Below are 17,878 nucleotides of genomic sequence, written 5' to 3' on the forward strand. Positions count from 1 at the left end.
TCAGAAGCACCACGTGGGAATGGATTCAAACGTTCTTCCGGCATGCAAATGGCAGCTTCTTCATATACAGCATGATGAGAGATTTGAGAGGCTTCCTAAGATTGAGTTCCATGAACTGCTGATGTGTGAATCTTCTATTCCATCTTTGGACTTCACTCCAACACAGCCATTCTTAAAATGCATGGAAAAAAAATAAGGTTTTTGGAGGTTTGAAGAAGAGATTGGACAGCCGTTTAGCAATAGTTAATAGCAATACCATTTAGATTTACATACCGCCCTATAGTACTTTGCAGCACTCTCTGGGCAGTTTACAAATGTCAGCACATTGCCCCCAACAATCTGGCTCCTCATTTTACCGACCTCGGAAGGATGGAAGGTTGAGTCAATTTTGAGTACCATCAGGATCAAACTCCAGACAGTGGACAGAGTTAGCCTGCAGTCCTGCATTTCACTGGAATATAGTATTCCTCAACATGGGAAACATTTTAAATTGGGACAGCGATGTCGATAAAAGCAAACCTTTCAAGGAAAGAGCGACTTTAAACACTTCATAGTCATAGGTTACTAATAAGCAATCAAAACATACTAGGAAAACAAATAAAACAATATAAATTGTAAAGATACAAGCAACACGGTGATAGTCATAAGTGAGAAGAGATAGGTAATAGGAGGGATGAGAAGAAGAATAGTAATACAGTCTTACTAAGTAATTTGACAGTGTTGTGGGAGTTAGTTGTTTAGCACAGTGATCCCCAACCTTTTTTATGGCGCGGCCCGGTACCGGCATTAGCTGGGCGCCGCCATCTTTTTTTGATGAAAAAGTGCTTCCGGTGAGCTTTCTACCCAGAAAAGCTCACCGGAAGCACTTTTTCATCAAAAAAAGATGGCGGCGCCCAGCAAACCAGCGGCCCGGTAGGACTTGTTCCACGGACCGGTACCGGTCTGTGGACCGGTGGTTGGGGACCCCTGGTTTAGCAGAATGATGGCATTCGGGAAAAAACTGTCCTTATGTCTAGTTGTTCTGGTGTTCAGTGCCCTATAGCATCGTTTTGAGGATAGGAGTTGAAACAATTTATGTCCAGGATGTGAGGGGAGAAGCAACCTAGAACTAAGGAGCAATTTCCTGACGATAAGAACAATTAACCAGTGGAACTCCTTGCCTCCAGAAGTTGTGAATGCTCCAACACTGGAATTTTTAAAGAAGTGATTGGACAACCACTTGTCTGAAATGGTATAGGGTTTCCTGCCTAAGCATAGGGTTGGACTTGAAGGCTCCAAGGTCCTTTCCAACTCTGTTATTCTATACATTCATAATAAGGAGAACCGGGGGGCCTACAACCCAATTATCTTGATGCAGCCCACTACTCTTTTCCAGCTCGGTCTTCTTCACCCTAAGGCAAGCCCTTCCTAGCTAAAAGTTCTCCTGAATTGTGCAGCAACACTTCTAGAGAATCTGAGGACTTCCATGCATTTTTCATACACGGCTGTAGAAGTAGCTACAAATTAGATTTCATTTGATTTTTTAAATTAAAGCTCCAATCTTCAGGGATAGCTCATATTGCAATTCAAGGCTACCATATCACAGCTGCCAAGCCTCACGCTGTTACCAGATGGTAGCCTAGTGTAAGATCATAAACTGCCATCTAATGATGGCTTGCAACCCAGATCCGGTAGCTCTGAATCAATCAATCAATTCAAAATTTGGAACTCAAGTTTCCCATCAGTTAATTGACTCAGGCAGGCAAAACCAGTTTTTCTATATAATTCATGACCTGTTTCCCCTGAATGCACCTGAGTAACGTTCATTTCAGCCTGGAGTCCCGTGACCAACGCTGACCCGCTGCTCAGACTGGGAGCAAACCGGTTCTTCCTGCAACATCATTTTTCTTTTTCTTTTAAAGGACAAGCAAAGTGTTGTTTATTTAATCTACTTTCTGAGTTTTCCGGGCCTGTCATACTGATGGGACAGTTACCAAATTGACAGATACTAAGTTCTTCATGAAACACATAAAGATAAAACCAGAAACTTTTCTTTTGGGTGTAATGGAAAAAGACTTTCGGGAAATTTTTTTGGAACTTTGATGTTATATATGTATATATGCAGCAAGAACGACTTTATGCACGAAAACAGAAGGACATTTTGATCCCCACAATGGGATGAACGGCTGCAAAAGTTGATGGGGTTAGCAGAGATGGCTAAATTGACTGCTTTGATCAAAGAAAAAAAAATACAAATACTTTTATTTCTACTTGGAAACCGCTTCTGGACTTTGTGCTTGAGGTGGGGTGGAAAAAAATGAAACTTTGATTTTTGGATGTTACTGGTTTTCATAGATTTGTTGTTATAGAAATGACTAGTTTATATTATGATGTAAAAGTGAAAAGTTGAGGTTTGATGTTACTGTTTTATTCTACTGCACCAAAGGGAGTCAGAAGTCAATGCTTTTTTTTCCTTTTCCTTTTCTTTTCTACACTTCTCTTTTTCCCTTTCTCCCCTTATTTTTCCTACTATTTTGTATTTTAGAATATAAACTAATAAAAAATTAAAAAAATGAAACAACCATTAAGAATGTAAACTAGTACAAATAGTCTTCAATTAACAATCAAAATTTTCACTGCTAAGCAAGGCAGCTGTTAAGTACCTGATTTTATGACCCTTTTGGCCACAGCTGTTAAGTGAATCACTGAGTTATTAAGTGAATCACTGCAGTTATTAAGTGAATCATTGCAGTTATTAAGTGAACACACACTTATTAAGCAAACCCAGCTTTCCCCAGTGACTTTGCTTGTCAGAAACCAGCTGGGAAGGTTATAATTGATAATTCCCCAAATCCTGGGATGCTGCAATCTGTGGAAATACATGCTGGTTACTAAGGAATTTTAATCGTGTGACTGTGGGGATGCTGTGGAAGTTGTAAGTGCAAGGACTGGTTGTAAGTCACTTTCTTCAGTGTCCTAACTTCATATGGTCACTAAATGAAGGGTAGTATGTCGATAAGGAATTACAGGTGGTCCTTGATTTATGACCAATTGCGTAGGGACTTATTGCTTAGTATCCATTCAAAGTTATGATGGATGCCGACAGACTGAATTGATGATTTGTGGATCTGAGGAGTAAAAAAAAAGATTAAAGTGGGAGGGGAAAGAATAAGATAGCAATTATTCAATAGAAAGAAGGATGGAAGTAATTAATCTATTGCTTGTTCTTTCTCATCCCTTTTGTCTTGCTTTCTTTTCTGTTATTCTCTTTTCTTTCATTTTTATATTTTTCTTGTATTCAGAATTCTAGTAAAAATAAAGAGGGAGGGAAGAAAGAAGGGGAATGAGATGGTGGGAGAAGAGGGAGAAGGGGACAGAGGGGAGGGAGGGAGAAAGGAGAAAGGAAAGAAAGAAAGAGAAAGAGAAAGGAAGAAGGGAAAGGAAGAGAGAGGAGGGGAAAGGAAGAAAGAAAGGAAGGAAGTAGAAAGAAAAGGAAGGAAGGAAGGAAGGAAGGAAGGAAGGAAGGAAGGAAGGAAGGAAGGAAGGAAGGAAGGAAGGAAGGAAGGAAGGAAGGAAGATAGCCCCTTCTCTTTTATTTCTTTAATCCTATCCTATGGGCATGGAAAAACCCTCCTCCTTGATAAATTACCCCTCTGGGGAAATGTAGTCCTGAAAAGAAAAAAGCCCAATTTTGTTTTGAGACAACCTGAGTCTAGGCCAGGGGTGTCCAACCTTGGCAACTTTAAGACTTGTGGACTTCAACTCCCAGAATTCCTCAGCCAGCAAAGCTGGCTGAGGAATTCTGGGAGTTGAAGTCCACAAGTCTTAAAGTTGCCAAGGTTGGACACCCCTGGTCTAGGCAGTCCACCAGCACCCATCAACCCTGATTCCTAGACCATGAGGACGAACAGCAGGAAGCAGGACCCCAGAATCCTGAACTCCTTCTGTACTCCATTGAGTAGTCCTCGCAGGAATCTGGTAGATTCCCGCCAAAGAGTAACTCTCCCACCCCTCATCCTCCACTCCCACACCCCCAATGAGTTGCTTTTCTCAAGAGGTAGACAGATGTATGCACACCACATCCCAGTATGAGCAATAGGTAAACTTTCCCTGCTGGGTCTTTTGCAGTATGGTGGAAACGATCACAAAAATCGTTACTCATTGGGGCGGTGTCATTTGCATAGCACACTTTGTTGAAACTAGGGTTGGGTGCAGGAAAGTTTGCAGAACAGATTCGCAGCTGGAAGGCACTTTGCCAAGCTGGCATCGGCAGCCGAAATATGAATCGGCTGAAAATGAAATTTAGGATCCCTCGCTAATACTTTCCCAGCCTCAAAGAATGAGATCCAGGATCGAAAGCAATCGAGACCTTTGAACGGCCCATGCTGAAGGCAATCTCGTTCCCAGGCATAAGCAAGGATTCATCTTGGGTAGAAACAGTCTTCCTAAACAAGGATTGACTTTGGGCTGTGTTAAGAAATTTAATTAATGCCCTGTAGCAAGAAAATACTGGATAAGGACAAAAAAATGGACAAAAGAAATAATTAAACAACAAATTGAACTAAGACCAGATACTTTTCTATTAGGTATAATAACAGGAAAATATGATAAGAAAACAGAATATTTAATGCTACATTTGTTAACAGCGGCAAGAATAACTTACGCACAAAATTGGAAAAAAGATAGTATGTCACTAGAAGAAAATGTGATAAGAAAAGATACTAGAGTGTGCCGAGATGGATAAATTGACTATGGAGATAAAAGACAGAGGAAACGGATTATTATTTGACATGGAATGCATTGTATGAAGATACAATGGTAGGTTAAGGAATATAGACAAATGTACAGATAGTTAAGATTTATGTAAAAGTATGTATATCGTCATGAAACGTTGCAATGAATGGAAATGATTTATATATGAAAAAATGTTTTAAATAAAATTATTTTTTTAAAAAAAGAAATTAAATTTTAACTTAACAATTTTTATTTTATTTTATATTGTTTTATGTATATCTGGAACAGTAAAGTGTATAATGGGCCAGAACACAGAGTTGTAGTTGATTGACTGGAGAATGCTAGATCTTTCATGAGGCAATCTACGTTATGATTGGTTGCTGGGTGTAAAAGGGGAGTTCCCGCCTTTTTCTCCTTCTGGGTGTTCTGTAGGCTGTTCTGTGATTTACCTGACGGTTTACCTCACGATGTAGTGACGTGCCTATCTCGACGGATATAAATAGAAATGCAAAATAGATTTATTTATATAAAAGTACAAGATCGGGTCAGAGTCTCTGACTCTATTTGGGCACCCAGCTGTGCAATTTTGACAGGCTGGCTGCAGGTGTCACACGAAGTAATCAAATGTTAGAAAATGGCCTCTTATATTAGTTTTGGTTGCACATTGATGACTCTGAAAGGAATCTATGAACTTTATGAGTTTTATGAACACAGGTAGTTCTCGACTGACAAACATTCATTTAACGACCATTCAAAGTTACGACACTGAAAAAAGTGACTTAGGATCGTTTTTCTCACCATCATTGCAGCATCTCCATGGTCACATGATCAAAATCCAGATGCTTGGCAACTGGCATGTACTTAGCCAGTTCACTGGTCTCAAGATAGATGACATAAGAAAAAGAATGCTCTTCCCTTATGCTGCCAGCAGCCAGTCAAGACATTATCCATACAGATTAACAGAGTTGGAAGGGACCTTGTAGGTCATCTAGTCCAACCCACTGCCCAAGCAGGAGACCCTACACCATTTCTGACAAATGGCAGCCCAAGTCTCTTCTTGAAAGTCTCAAGTGATGAAGCTCCCACTTGCAATATCCAGGGATCACGCGATCCCCTTTTGCAACCTTCTTGATAAGCAAGGTCAATGGAGAAGCCAGGTTCACTTAACAACGGTGTTACTAACTTAACAACCATAGTAATTCACTTAACTGTGGCAAGAAAGGTTGAAAAATGGGGCAAAACTCATTTTAAAAACTTCTCCTTTAACAACAGAATTTTTGGGCTCAATAGTGGCCATAATTCAAGAAAGATCTTATTGTAATTTTACGAATAAAGGTAGCTCTTGACTTAGATTCGTTTAGTGACCATTCAAAGCTACATCAGCCCTGAAAAAAGTGACTTATGACCGTTTTTTGTATTTATTACCGTTGTAGCATCCCCATGGTCACATGATCAAAATTCGGCCGCTTGGCAACTGACTCGTATTTATGACGGTCAGTGTCCCAGGGTCACATGATCACCTTTTGCCCTCTTCTGACCAGCAAAGTCAATGGGGAAGCCAGATTTCACTTAACAATCATTACTAACTTAACAACTGGAGGTATTTAAAACTGTGGCAAAAAAAGATTGTAAAAGTTAAAAAAAAAATCACTTTAACAACAGTTAAAATGGGCTCAATTATGGTACTAAGTCGAGGACTACCTGGTATATAAATTATGTCTTCCAAGCACCTCCAACCATGTTTAGTGTTCTGAAGATCAGCCCAGGTTGTTTAAGGTGATGAAATGACGATAGGTGGAATATTCCGCAGGAACCGTGTTTTGAGATTGGGAAACCGATGGAAGGGATTAAGATCAGGTTGCTGATAAAAATCAGCAGATGAAATGTTGCTCCAGAGCAGGCAGCACATCAGCGGGAGAAAAAAAAAGTGTTATGCATTTGTGTGTGTGAAGAGGGTGAGGACAAAAAACTGATTTCATTTGGAAAACGCGAAACCGAGAATGAGGAAGCAATGATACAGGCTGCAACTTCGTGGACACGATGCTGGGATGAGAAAGTTATGGAGAAGAGCAAGACAATCCTGCAATTGTGACCCAAGCATTCTTCTATCACAAGGAGAAGATAAGTGTCTTATAAACCCACATCAGAAAAACCCAGTTGAGGTCCTGCTGCATGTTTTAACCTGCCACATCAACCAACTGTGGCTGATCCAGTACAGGTAGTCCTCAATTTACAACAGCTCATTTAGTGACCATTCGAAGTCACTATGGCACCGAAAGTGACTTTTCACACTTCACGTCCATTGCAGCATCCCCATGGTCACATGATCAAAATTCTGATGCTTTGATGGTTCCTACCTATGACGCCTGCAGTGTCCTGGGGTCACGTGATCACCTTTTCTAACCTTCTGACCAGCAAAGTCAATGGGGAAGCCAGGTTCACTTAACGACCATGTTACGAACTTCACAACTGCAGTGATTCACTTAATAGCTGTGGCAAGAAAGGTCAGAAAATGGGGCAAAGCTCACTTAACAACTGCCTTGCTGAGCAATGGAAAACCTGGGCTCAACTGTGGTTGTAAATCAAGATCTACCTGTACTTTCTTTATATAAAAAGGCTCAAAAATTCCCAGACTTTTAATGTAGAAATCTTTTCTTCCTCTTCTAGAATCTAAGTTTATGCAAAAATGCTGGTAGGTTTAAGGCTGAGAAAGTCCGATGTGTATTTAAAGATAAGAAAGCCTTAATTTCTATGGTAGATACATGACTTACCACTACTGAGTGCCTCTATTAATTATATTAATAATAGTGGTTACTGTTCCTGCTTGATAACCTGTGGAGAAATATGACTGGGCCAGCTGTTTGGACGCGGGCCTGATACATTTTGCCTGGAAGATAATTCTCAGGCAGCCACGCCAGGATTAGCATTATCTAAGCATTTCCATCTCACCGCAGAGCTGAACAGCTGGGAAGTTGAAAGATTGCCAGAGAATTCCCAGCATATAGACCATATTTCTGTTTAAATCCTTCCGGCTTTCTTCCAGTCCTTGCCAATTCAGAAGGCCGTTTACAAAGTCCTTAATGCGGCTGCTTTGGGGCGAAGGAAAAGAGTGACCTCTCTTGATTTGGCTACCGCAGGTCGACCGTTTAAAATCCCCGCTGGTGAAGAGCGAGCCGGCAGCGGCCCCGTGTGGCACCACAATGCATTTTCCCAAGTGGTTGTGTGGCCCATTGTGAAGCTGGGAATTTTTTGCAGGACCTGCCAAGAAACACGTGGGAGACATCTGTTGTTGTCATAGACGGTGAAGGAGCTAGAGGGAAGATTTTCCAAATGTGGACTTCTGGCCATGATTTAGAAATGACTGCAAATACTCTGCTGGCAAAAAAAAAACCCCAAAACATTTGTAAAGTATAATTATAAACAAAAACAGCGAGTGGTTATTTACGAATACAGATAGTCTTCGATTTATAAGTTCATTGAGTGACTGTTCAAAAGTTACAAGGGCAGAGAGAGCTTATGTGAAGTCCAAAGCTCTTTCAACTTTCATACAGGTAGTCCTCGACTTGCAACCATTCATGTGAAATTACATCGGCACAGAAAGAAGTGAATTATGACCATTTTTCACTTATGACCGCTGCAGCATCCCAGTGGTCACGTGATCAACATTCAGATGCTTGGTTAACTGGCTCACATTTATGACAGTTGCAGTGTCCTGGGGTCATGCGATCAACATTTGTGACTTTCTGACAAAAACAAAGTCAATGGGGATGCTGGATTCACTGAACAACCATATTACTAACAACTGCAGTGATTCACTCAACAACTGTGGCAGGAAAGGTTGCAAAACGGGGCAAAACTCACTTAACAACGGTCTTGCTGAGCAACAGAAATTTTGGGTTCAGCTGTGGTCCTAAGTCAAGGACTCCCCGTAATCCTTCCATAAGCCTCGTTACGGATTCATTAGTTGCTAAATGAAATCAACCAAACCACATTGCCTATGCCCACCATTCTCTTGAAGCTCTAATTTATCAAGAAATGCAAAGGCTGTTTTGGAAATATGCCAGGCACACTTGGGTAAGCTACTGAGATGATGATGATTTTTTAAAGGGGTATTTGGTTGGTTTTTCTTGCTCTGAGCCTCATTAATCCATGCTTTTTGCAACTGATGCATCATGCTTTTAAGAGGACTTTTTGCAGATAGTGAAACCAGTTTTAATGGCAACAATGAATACAAGGAATGCTTATGGGCTCAGTAGGAGGCAGATGGGCATTGTTGCTGGGTGATACAGCTTATTTTATGCACAGACCAGCTGGCCGTGGCTACAGACCTGGCAGAGAACTGTGACTGCTGCTCTATCCTAAACACTCCTTTATTCTATAAATGTTTGAGCCAACAATGCTTGAGGCTTCAGTATAGAATATATTGAGCACAAAGTATCCTTAATTTCTTTTTTAAAGTCCTGCGATCTTAGCATTTTTAAAAAGAAAAGCAGCAAAAGAAATCCAGCCTGGCACCTAAGAATTATATTGACACACGATTAAGGTTTATTTATATCATTAATGATACAGAAATGTGGTGTTTTCGATCTTTATTTTAGGAAAAAAGTTTCCAAGATGATCAAATGTTGTACATCTTTAGAGGCTAAAAACATGGACTCGTTTGACTATACCTAAAGACACCATGTAAGAGTAAAAGCCATTTCAGAGGGCTATACAATTTGATGCATTGCAGTTTTAAAACACGAAATGGTAAAGAGAGTTAAACACTGTTACTTCTGAAGTTCCTTTCCAGAATTCCTATGACAATATAAAATAGGTCCAAGTGTTTTAAGAGAACTCCCCAAGTTTAAGTGGAACATTTAGCAGTACGTTAAAATCAATAAACATGAAGCAAGAAAGCAGTTAAATACAAACTGCAGCCAGTTACGCCTTAGTCCAGCTAACCTTGCAACTTTCTGTGGACTTCAACTCCAAGAATTCCCCAGCCAGCCAGGTTCACAGATCTTAAAGTTGCAAAGTTGGACACCCCTGCCTTAGACTATTCTAATACATAAAACCTTAAATAAAACACACATTTTGGGGCAACACAGAAGTCATTAAATAGTCCTGATTTACCTAGGTGATTCAGTTTGGCATCCTTGTAACTTTGATGCATAGCTTGGCATGACTTTCCGAGTGAAGGAAAGAGCAACAGTTTGAATACCAAGAAGTCATAAATGTTTTACTTTGGGCATTTTGTTCTATAGGAGGAAGTCGATAGACTATGCTAGAAAACTGGGGGAATTGCCTTGAGAACACAGTTGGATTCAGGACTGAAAAAAATTAATCAGATCCAAGCAGTACGAGACCACTGCAATGCAAACTGTGCTCCTTTTGAACATGCATGCAACATCACAACACATACAGAAAAGAATGAATGGCTGCTTTCAGTTTACCCGTCAATTATATCCACACTCCAAGGAAATGCAATCTGTTTCCGCTTACCTACAATCCATCTTTTTGCTAACTTCCATCCAGCTACAAAAATTTGCTTCACTTAAAGATATAATACAAGGGTCAAATGCAAGCTAGGAAACCATTTTTTATCTCCAGTTTATAGGGGGAGTTGCTGCCCTATATCATCCCACAGGAATATAGATGATTAAATGTGATGAAATTTGACACACCTTCCAAGTTTTGCTAATTACAGAGACATCAGTAGACTTAACGAAGTATTTCATTCATGCTATAAGGACGTGACACTTGTTCATATCAAGTCCTCTCTTCAGTTCTTTTTGGCAACAAATTTTCATGCCCAGCAAACACAAAACCAGATCCTAGCAATATTTAACCATACAATATAGTTGAACCTGGTTAAGCAAAATCAGGCATTGATAAAATGAATAACTGATCCAAATGCGGGGAACATTCAGCTGCAGTTAGACTTCTGGAAATGCTATAATGTACTTAAAAATTCTTGGACCTGCAAAATAAAAGAGTGAAAGTAGCAGTTTAATAAACTAGCTAAATAAAAGGAGCCGAGTTGTGAGAATATTCTGAATATGCACACAGTTAAAGATCTATAAATATGATAACCAGAAAAAAAAAATTGATCTTAATTTACCCTGGGTTTGTTGGATGTCTGCTGTCGGAAGCACTAATAAGGGCATTTGCTTAACTAGTGGCTGAGGACTTTAAGGACATTATGCCAATTGGTATTTTATGACAGTATATGAACAATGCCCTAATGCGGTGTTTGTCAAATTTAGCAACTTTAAGACTTAACTCCAAGTATTCCCTAGCTGGGCATGCAGATTTCAATAGACAAATTCAAGGACAAAGCTCTTGATTATTAAGAGTCACTTGGAAACAAAGTATTACTCTTTGGTGAGTTTTACCTTCTCAATCATATTTTCATGTTTGTCTCTGTTGCCTTTGAAATCTTCATTTACATCCAGGGTTAGAATGGGTATCTTTTGCAAGTATTCAAATTCTGTTCTGTAAACAACAAAAAATTGCAATTTGAATTGGAAACCTAAGAAAGGTAGAGAATTTCATTCAAAAATATGTAGAAATCCTATAACACCTGTTCTGAAGCAAGCCCCATTTACCTTGAATCATCCACCTCTTTGCTAATGTGTATTTAAAGGCCAGAATTGTCCAGGCCTATAATTCCTAATAGCCACACTAATTACGGTACTAAAGAGCAATAAAAGAGCTTTTAAAATTACAGTCAGTAATGAAAATAGATATATTTTTAGAAATGGAAAGTCTCTGACAATTTCCACTGACTGAAATATTTCAACTAGTGGTTATTTATCTATTTATCTAATAAATTCATGTGACTATAAATTGGACAACCATTTGTTGTCCAATTTATGTCGAACTCAATCGCATCATCTGACGTATTGTGACATATAGTGACGGTTTTTTACCTTGGCAGAGCCAGAGTGGGCGTGGATCCATCTGGGCCATGGGCCACCAGTTTGACAGGCCTGGTGTAGGGTTTCCTGCCCGAGCAGAGGGTTGGACTAGAAGACCTCCAAGGTCCCTTCCAACCCTGTTATTCTGAAATTGGACTTCCCAATTGCCTAGTTCACTAGGGAAGACACAATTTCCAGTGATAGCCACCTCCAGATTTGCTTAGGGCCCAATGTCATCTCTGTTCAAAGGACAGACTCTCTCAAAGCAACACACTTTTGCAAGAATGTCACCAGATAGATGTAGCAGGAACTACATCTGTATGTATTTTTTTCAAAAGGTACCTGGACTTTCTTGGTTTTTCATTGAAGACCTTCCACTTTTAATCCAAGAAGCTTCTTTAGTTCTGGACATTACGGACGTGAAGCGTCTTCAAGGAAAAACAGAGAAAATCCAGTTGCTTTTTGAAAAAGCACCTTTGGAGCGACCATGACCTGGATGACTGTGAATCTCCGTAAACAATCAGGGAAATAAAATACCGTAATGTCCTATGCTGGAGCCAGCTTTCATGTTTGTAATGGAGTTTCTGCAGATATTCCATGGGAATGCCTTGCTCTTCATCCCTTCCACGGATATAAATCCTATCCAAGCATTTCTAAAAAGAAAAGAAAAAAAAAGGTAAAAATGGAATAGGATTTTCAGACAAAACTGAAAGAAAGCAAAATGCCACTCTCTGACAGGAAAAGAGCAACAACTTAAAATATCAGCTTTTTAATATGTATTCATAAAGCTTTATTTCTTACTTCAGGAGTAGCTCGGAGATAAATAATGCCATCCAGTTCAAGGCTTGATCCAAACTGCTGATTCATCCAACTGTGCCAGTCTTGATAAATAGTCCACTCCGTTTCGTTTATACAATCAGATTCATATAAATTGGATGCAAAGATGTACCTTTCCAGAAAAATAAAGAAAAGAATTATCCTAAGATGGGGAAAAAAATTATTTTGAACCTGGAACAAAAGAGTTCCTAAAAACAAAAATAATTCTCACAGCCAGTTTAACTGTTGCCAATTCTTCACTGCAATTGTGAGATGAGTGGCTATGGAAATTGATAGAGTAAATGAACTGCTATAAAGACAGGATCCTAAAGCTCTGGCGACAGCATGAACATTTGTTCAAGGGTAGCTACTTAAAAGTAATTTATACAGGGAGTCCTTGACGAGCAGTTTGTTTAGTGACCATTCAAAGTTACAGCAGCACTGAAAAAGGTGACTTATAACCGTTTTTCACACTTACAACAGTTGCAGCAACCCTATGGGTCACATGATCAAAATTCAGACGCTTGGGAATTGACTCATATTTATGACGGTTCTGTGCAAGAAAGTTCGTAAAATGTTGCAAAACTGAACGTCTCACTTAGCAACAAACATTTTGGGCTCAATCGTGGTCGTAAGTCAAGGACTACCTGTATATGCATACAGGCTAAATATATATATATATATATTGTGCATACTACCTTCTCTATAGCAAAAGAATAAGAAATAAGACAGAAGCCCACCCTCAATACTGTCTCTCTCCTATAGTCCAACCTTCCCCAAAGTCTGTATGTACTCTTCAGAATTCATCTCCCAGAATCCCCCAGTTAAAATGGCCATTGCTAAGAATGCTGGCAGTTGAACGTCACATATCTGAATTTTTCTAATCCAATCAAGTATCAAGAAACCAATTCCCTGATTGGAAAGAGGAAAGCTTTTCAATTTTTCCAAACACTGAAAGGATGGATGAGATGCAGAACTGAGGGGAGATGACATAAGGAGGCTGTTATCAAGAATCACATGGCTACCTGTCACTATAAACTGATCGTTCAAAGAAAACCACAGCGTTCTCAGCTTCTTTTATTTTCCCTTCAAGGGATTTGAGCTGAGCCCTGATTCTGCTCAGACAGGCGTAGGATTGAAAAGTAAAGGACCATCTCTCCGGCTTCTCATACATCATCTGAAGAAGGTTTCCACCACTCTTTTGTGAGGCTGTCAGCTCCTGTTTAAACATTCATAAAAATTACGTGAGAATTAAAAATTGGCTTTGCTTTAATGATAGATTTACATGTTCTCAAATTCTGGACACACCCTTCAATTTGAGAGCTGCCTATCCATGTCATACAACTTATCTAACATGGAACCTAGCAGCATGCAGTATCTTGTCCCTCCTCGGTTTTGTCTCAAAAATCTATTTCTTATGGTGGCCAATTCATACAATCACTATTTATCATACCTCAGAGTCATCGTGGCTGTCTTGAACATTGCACCATTTTGCCAACGGCTCTGGAACAACTTCCCATTCCTCTCGGGCTTTTTTGAGAATATTCACAAAGGTAGATTTGCCGGCGGCTAAGGAAGAGACGATACTTGTCAAACCAGTAAGATTCTGGGCTTCTCTTTAGAAATCGCTACCAGTTTGAAAAAGGAATCGTTTATGGATTTAATTTCTACAGCCACCCACCTTGAACCAAGTGACACTGGATGGCAAACAATTCTAAAACAATTACAAAATAAATATATACAGCAGCCGAGAAAGTTATAATAATTGTCAGCCAAGCCAAGAAATGGGGTCCTTAACCCATTTGGGGCCCTATACCTGAGCACATAACTAAGCTTTTAAAGCCCTACCAAAGGCCAACCTCTATTATTGTTTTTCACACTTATGACCAGTACAGCATCTCCATGGTCACGTGATCAAAATTCACATGCTTGCCAGCTGGCTCATGTTTATGACAGTTGAGGTGTCCAGGGGTCATGTGATGATGTCCTTTGGCAACTTTCTGACAAGCAAACTCCATAGGAAAGCCAGGCTCACTTAACAACCGTTTCCCTAACTTGCACCTGCAAAAAAAGCGATGTCTGTTTTAAGAAGGTGCATCATTTCACAGACATCAACTTCCAAACTAAAAATAGGAATTTAGAGCCAAACTGAGCTAGAATATAGAATATTGTAGAATGTTATTTTCTATCATTCTGAGCTTGAAGATTTCTGTAGTCATCCTGACTACATCTCATTTGCAGTTCCAATCTTTAAAAAGAGTGTGTGTGGAGGGGGACTTCTTACGGGTTTTGAGAAAAAATAATTGCTACCAACCTGCCTTAAATCAAGGACCATATACTGCACGAGTCAAAAAGAGGGCTGTGAAAATATCTACAGACCCCTCACATCCCGGACATAAACTGTTTCAACTCCTTCCCTCAAAATGATGTTATAGAGCACTGCACACCAGAACAACTAGACACAAGGACAGTTTTTCCCTAACGCCATCACTCTGCTAAACAAATAATTCCCTCAACACTGTCCAACTATTTACTAAGTCTGCACTACTATTACTATTCATCTTCTCATCACTCCTTATCACCCATCTCCTCCCACTTGTGACTGTATGACTGTAACTTTGTCGCTTGTATCCTAACAATCTTTATTGACTGTTTCCCAGTATGATTCGATTGCTTATTGTACCCTATGACTGTTATTAAGTGTTGTACCTAATGATTCTTGACTAATGTATCTTTTCTTTTATGTATACCGAGAGCACTTGCACCAAGACAAATTCCTTGTGTGTCCAATCACACTTGGCCAATAAAGAATTTCTATTCCTATTCTAAATAAAGAATTCTATATGGTTGAATTTTTGAATGTTGTAACCCCCTGGAGTCACCTATGCATGAGTTGGGCGGCAGTATAACTTTGTTTAATAAATAAAAATTAATAATACACCAGTGCACGAATAAGCATACCCAATTAACTTAATTCACTAATTTATTACAGGTCTTACGGCAGTTCGTTTAGTGACCGTTCAAATTTACAACGGCACTGAAAAATGTGAACTTATGGCCATTTTTCTACTAGAATCTTTTCAGCATCCCCAGGGCCACGTGATCAAAATTCAGACCGATTCATACTTATGACTGTTGATGGGTCCTAAGGTCACGCAATCCCCTTTTTGCGACTTTCTCGCAAGCAAAATCCATGGAGGGGAAAGCCGGATTCCCTTAACAACCGGGTTACTGCGGTGATTCCCTTAACAATTTTGGCAAGAAAGGTCTCAAAACGGCAAAATTCACCTAACTACAGAAATCTTGGGCTCAATTGGGGTTGTAAGTTGAGGACTCCCTGTAGCTGAGGAACCACGGTGAATTTACGGTAAACAGCAGAGCCAGATCTGACTGAAACCAAGATATATTACGTTTACACGCGTTCCTCCATCTACTTAAGGAAGCGGCTTCACTGCAGAGCGACCCTCTTTCACGGCTTACCTATATTGCCCTCGATGGCGATCTTCTTCACGGTGCTCCGGCTTCGCTTGGGTTGGGTTGCCATGGAAACGGCCCGCCGGTAACCAAACGGAGCTCTCTCACCACCCTCAGAAAGAAAGAAACGGTAGCGCAGGAAGGACAAAAAACCGCGGGAACGCACTTCGCCGGCTATGCCAAATGCAGCTTTGTATCCTCTCCGCCGGATTTCGAAGCTGGCGCGGGAACGATCGAGGTTGGCTGCGCCGCCCAGTGACGTCACGCGAAAAGCTCCGCCCAATTGGCCCCGTTTCCGCGCGCCCTCCCCCCCCCTCCCCCGGCTTGGTTGTCAGGCGACCTCTTCTCAATCGCTTCTGTGGCTCCGCTAACGGGAGCCCGAGAGGGACAGAAAAGGTGAGGTGGAAACGCGAACGCCCCTGTCTAGCTTACAGCGCGGCTTAGTAGTAAAGAGCCCAGCATTACCAAAGAGGGGGGACTCGCCCGCCAGGCGCCGATGCCGGCTTTGAGAGAGAAAAAAGGAAGTTTAATCGCAGACCGAAAAACGGATTCAGCCGGAAAGAGAGGCAGTGGGAGCTCCGAGCGCATCGATTGCTCAGTTGTGATGCGGTTGCTTGGATGCAGGCACCCTTTCCATCCCGGACATTGTTTTTTTTTTATTGCTTTGAATTGTTTACAAGTAATAAGTAACACCTTGTCTGAAATGGCATCCGGAACAAAATAAAGAAAACAATAGGCCGCGGAGGAAGGGGACGTTGTTCTTTTTTTCAAATCATTATTCTGTCTAGTTAGCTTTGCGTCTATGTAATCAAAAGACGGGCAATATTTTATCAGATGTGGTGGACTTGTGCTAAAACAATAAAAAACGGGCAAAAATACATAAATGGCTAGAAAAAGATACAAGGGAAACAACATGTAGATTTTAAACCTGAACTGTTCATATTAGAGGTTATATCAGAAAAAATTGATAAGAGAAGTATGTATTTAGTATTACTGTCTTAATGACAGCGAGGATTATCTTCACACAATATTGGAAAGATGAAGAAACACCTCAGGATGAAGAGATAATTAAGAAGATACTAGACTGTGCAGAAATGGACAGGCTTACATTAAAAATCAAACAGAAAGACGACACAGAATATCATCAAACTTGGAATTTATTTTACCAGAGGTTGGAAAAAAAGGGGTGGAGAGTAAGAATGGCATTTATATTGTTAAGCAAATTAAATACCCAGACAATATGATGTTTATTAAGCACTAAGGAATGTAATGAATAGAAAATTAATAAAATTTATTTTAAAAAAACACACTTTGCATCCATTGCGAAGGAGAAACTGCATATAAAGTGTGTGTTTTTGTTTCCGCCATGTCCATGGACAAACTCGTGTCAATAAATTCATAGATTTCCCAGGGCAATTTTAAGATATATGGACTTCAAAATTCCCGAAAGGTGCCAAGGTTGAAAAATTCTGTCTCGGGGAGTGAGATGTTGGACTTCTTCAGCATGAGAATGTTGCAGAGAAACTGGGCTTGAGTTTGTCTCCTAGCCAACATCATCATGGTTCCAAACTGGTCATTATTGGTGATATCACTGGTGGGGGATGTAGTATATGTGGCAGATACCTCCTCTATCTTGCTAAACAGTATTTATCTTAAAGCCTCAGACTAGAATAGTGGAGGAAATTCTGCAATGATACCTTTGATTTTATCAAACAATAATACCTCCAGGGTTTCTCAACTGTGGCAACTTTAAGATGGGTGGACATCAACTCTCAGAATTCCCCAGTCAGCATCTGTCGAGAAATATCGATATCTACCTATCCTAGATCCTTCTCAAACTCAAGAGATGGACAAAAATGGCAAATCTAATTTGGCTGACTGTGCAACCAATCATAATAATCTAGGAGTCCATCTTGTCCTAAGGAATTTATAAAGTAATAAAGGCAGGATAAAAATAAAATCAATATGGAAAC

The 17,878-nt window shown here is 40.1% G+C and overlaps 1 protein-coding gene across 1 annotated transcript; it reads right to left on the reverse strand.

Moving 5' to 3' along the window:
* Positions 1–9,288: 9,288 nt before the first annotated feature.
* Positions 9,289–16,438, reverse strand: DCK (deoxycytidine kinase). The gene is made up of 7 exons (XM_026676488.2): positions 15,912–16,438; positions 13,885–14,000; positions 13,457–13,650; positions 12,417–12,564; positions 12,153–12,268; positions 11,091–11,190; positions 9,289–10,675 (listed from the first exon to the last, which is right to left on the reverse strand). The coding sequence occupies exons 1-7, from the start codon at positions 15,973–15,975 to the stop codon at positions 10,649–10,651; spliced, it is 765 nt and encodes a 254-aa protein (XP_026532273.1). The 5' UTR covers positions 15,976–16,438; the 3' UTR covers positions 9,289–10,648.
* Positions 16,439–17,878: the final 1,440 nt, after the last annotated feature.

Source organism: Notechis scutatus, chromosome 4 (assembly GCF_049901735.1).
Source record: "Notechis scutatus isolate UNSWTSFEM ecotype Mainland chromosome 4, rNotScu1.2, whole genome shotgun sequence".
NCBI lineage: Eukaryota > Metazoa > Chordata > Lepidosauria > Squamata > Elapidae > Notechis > Notechis scutatus.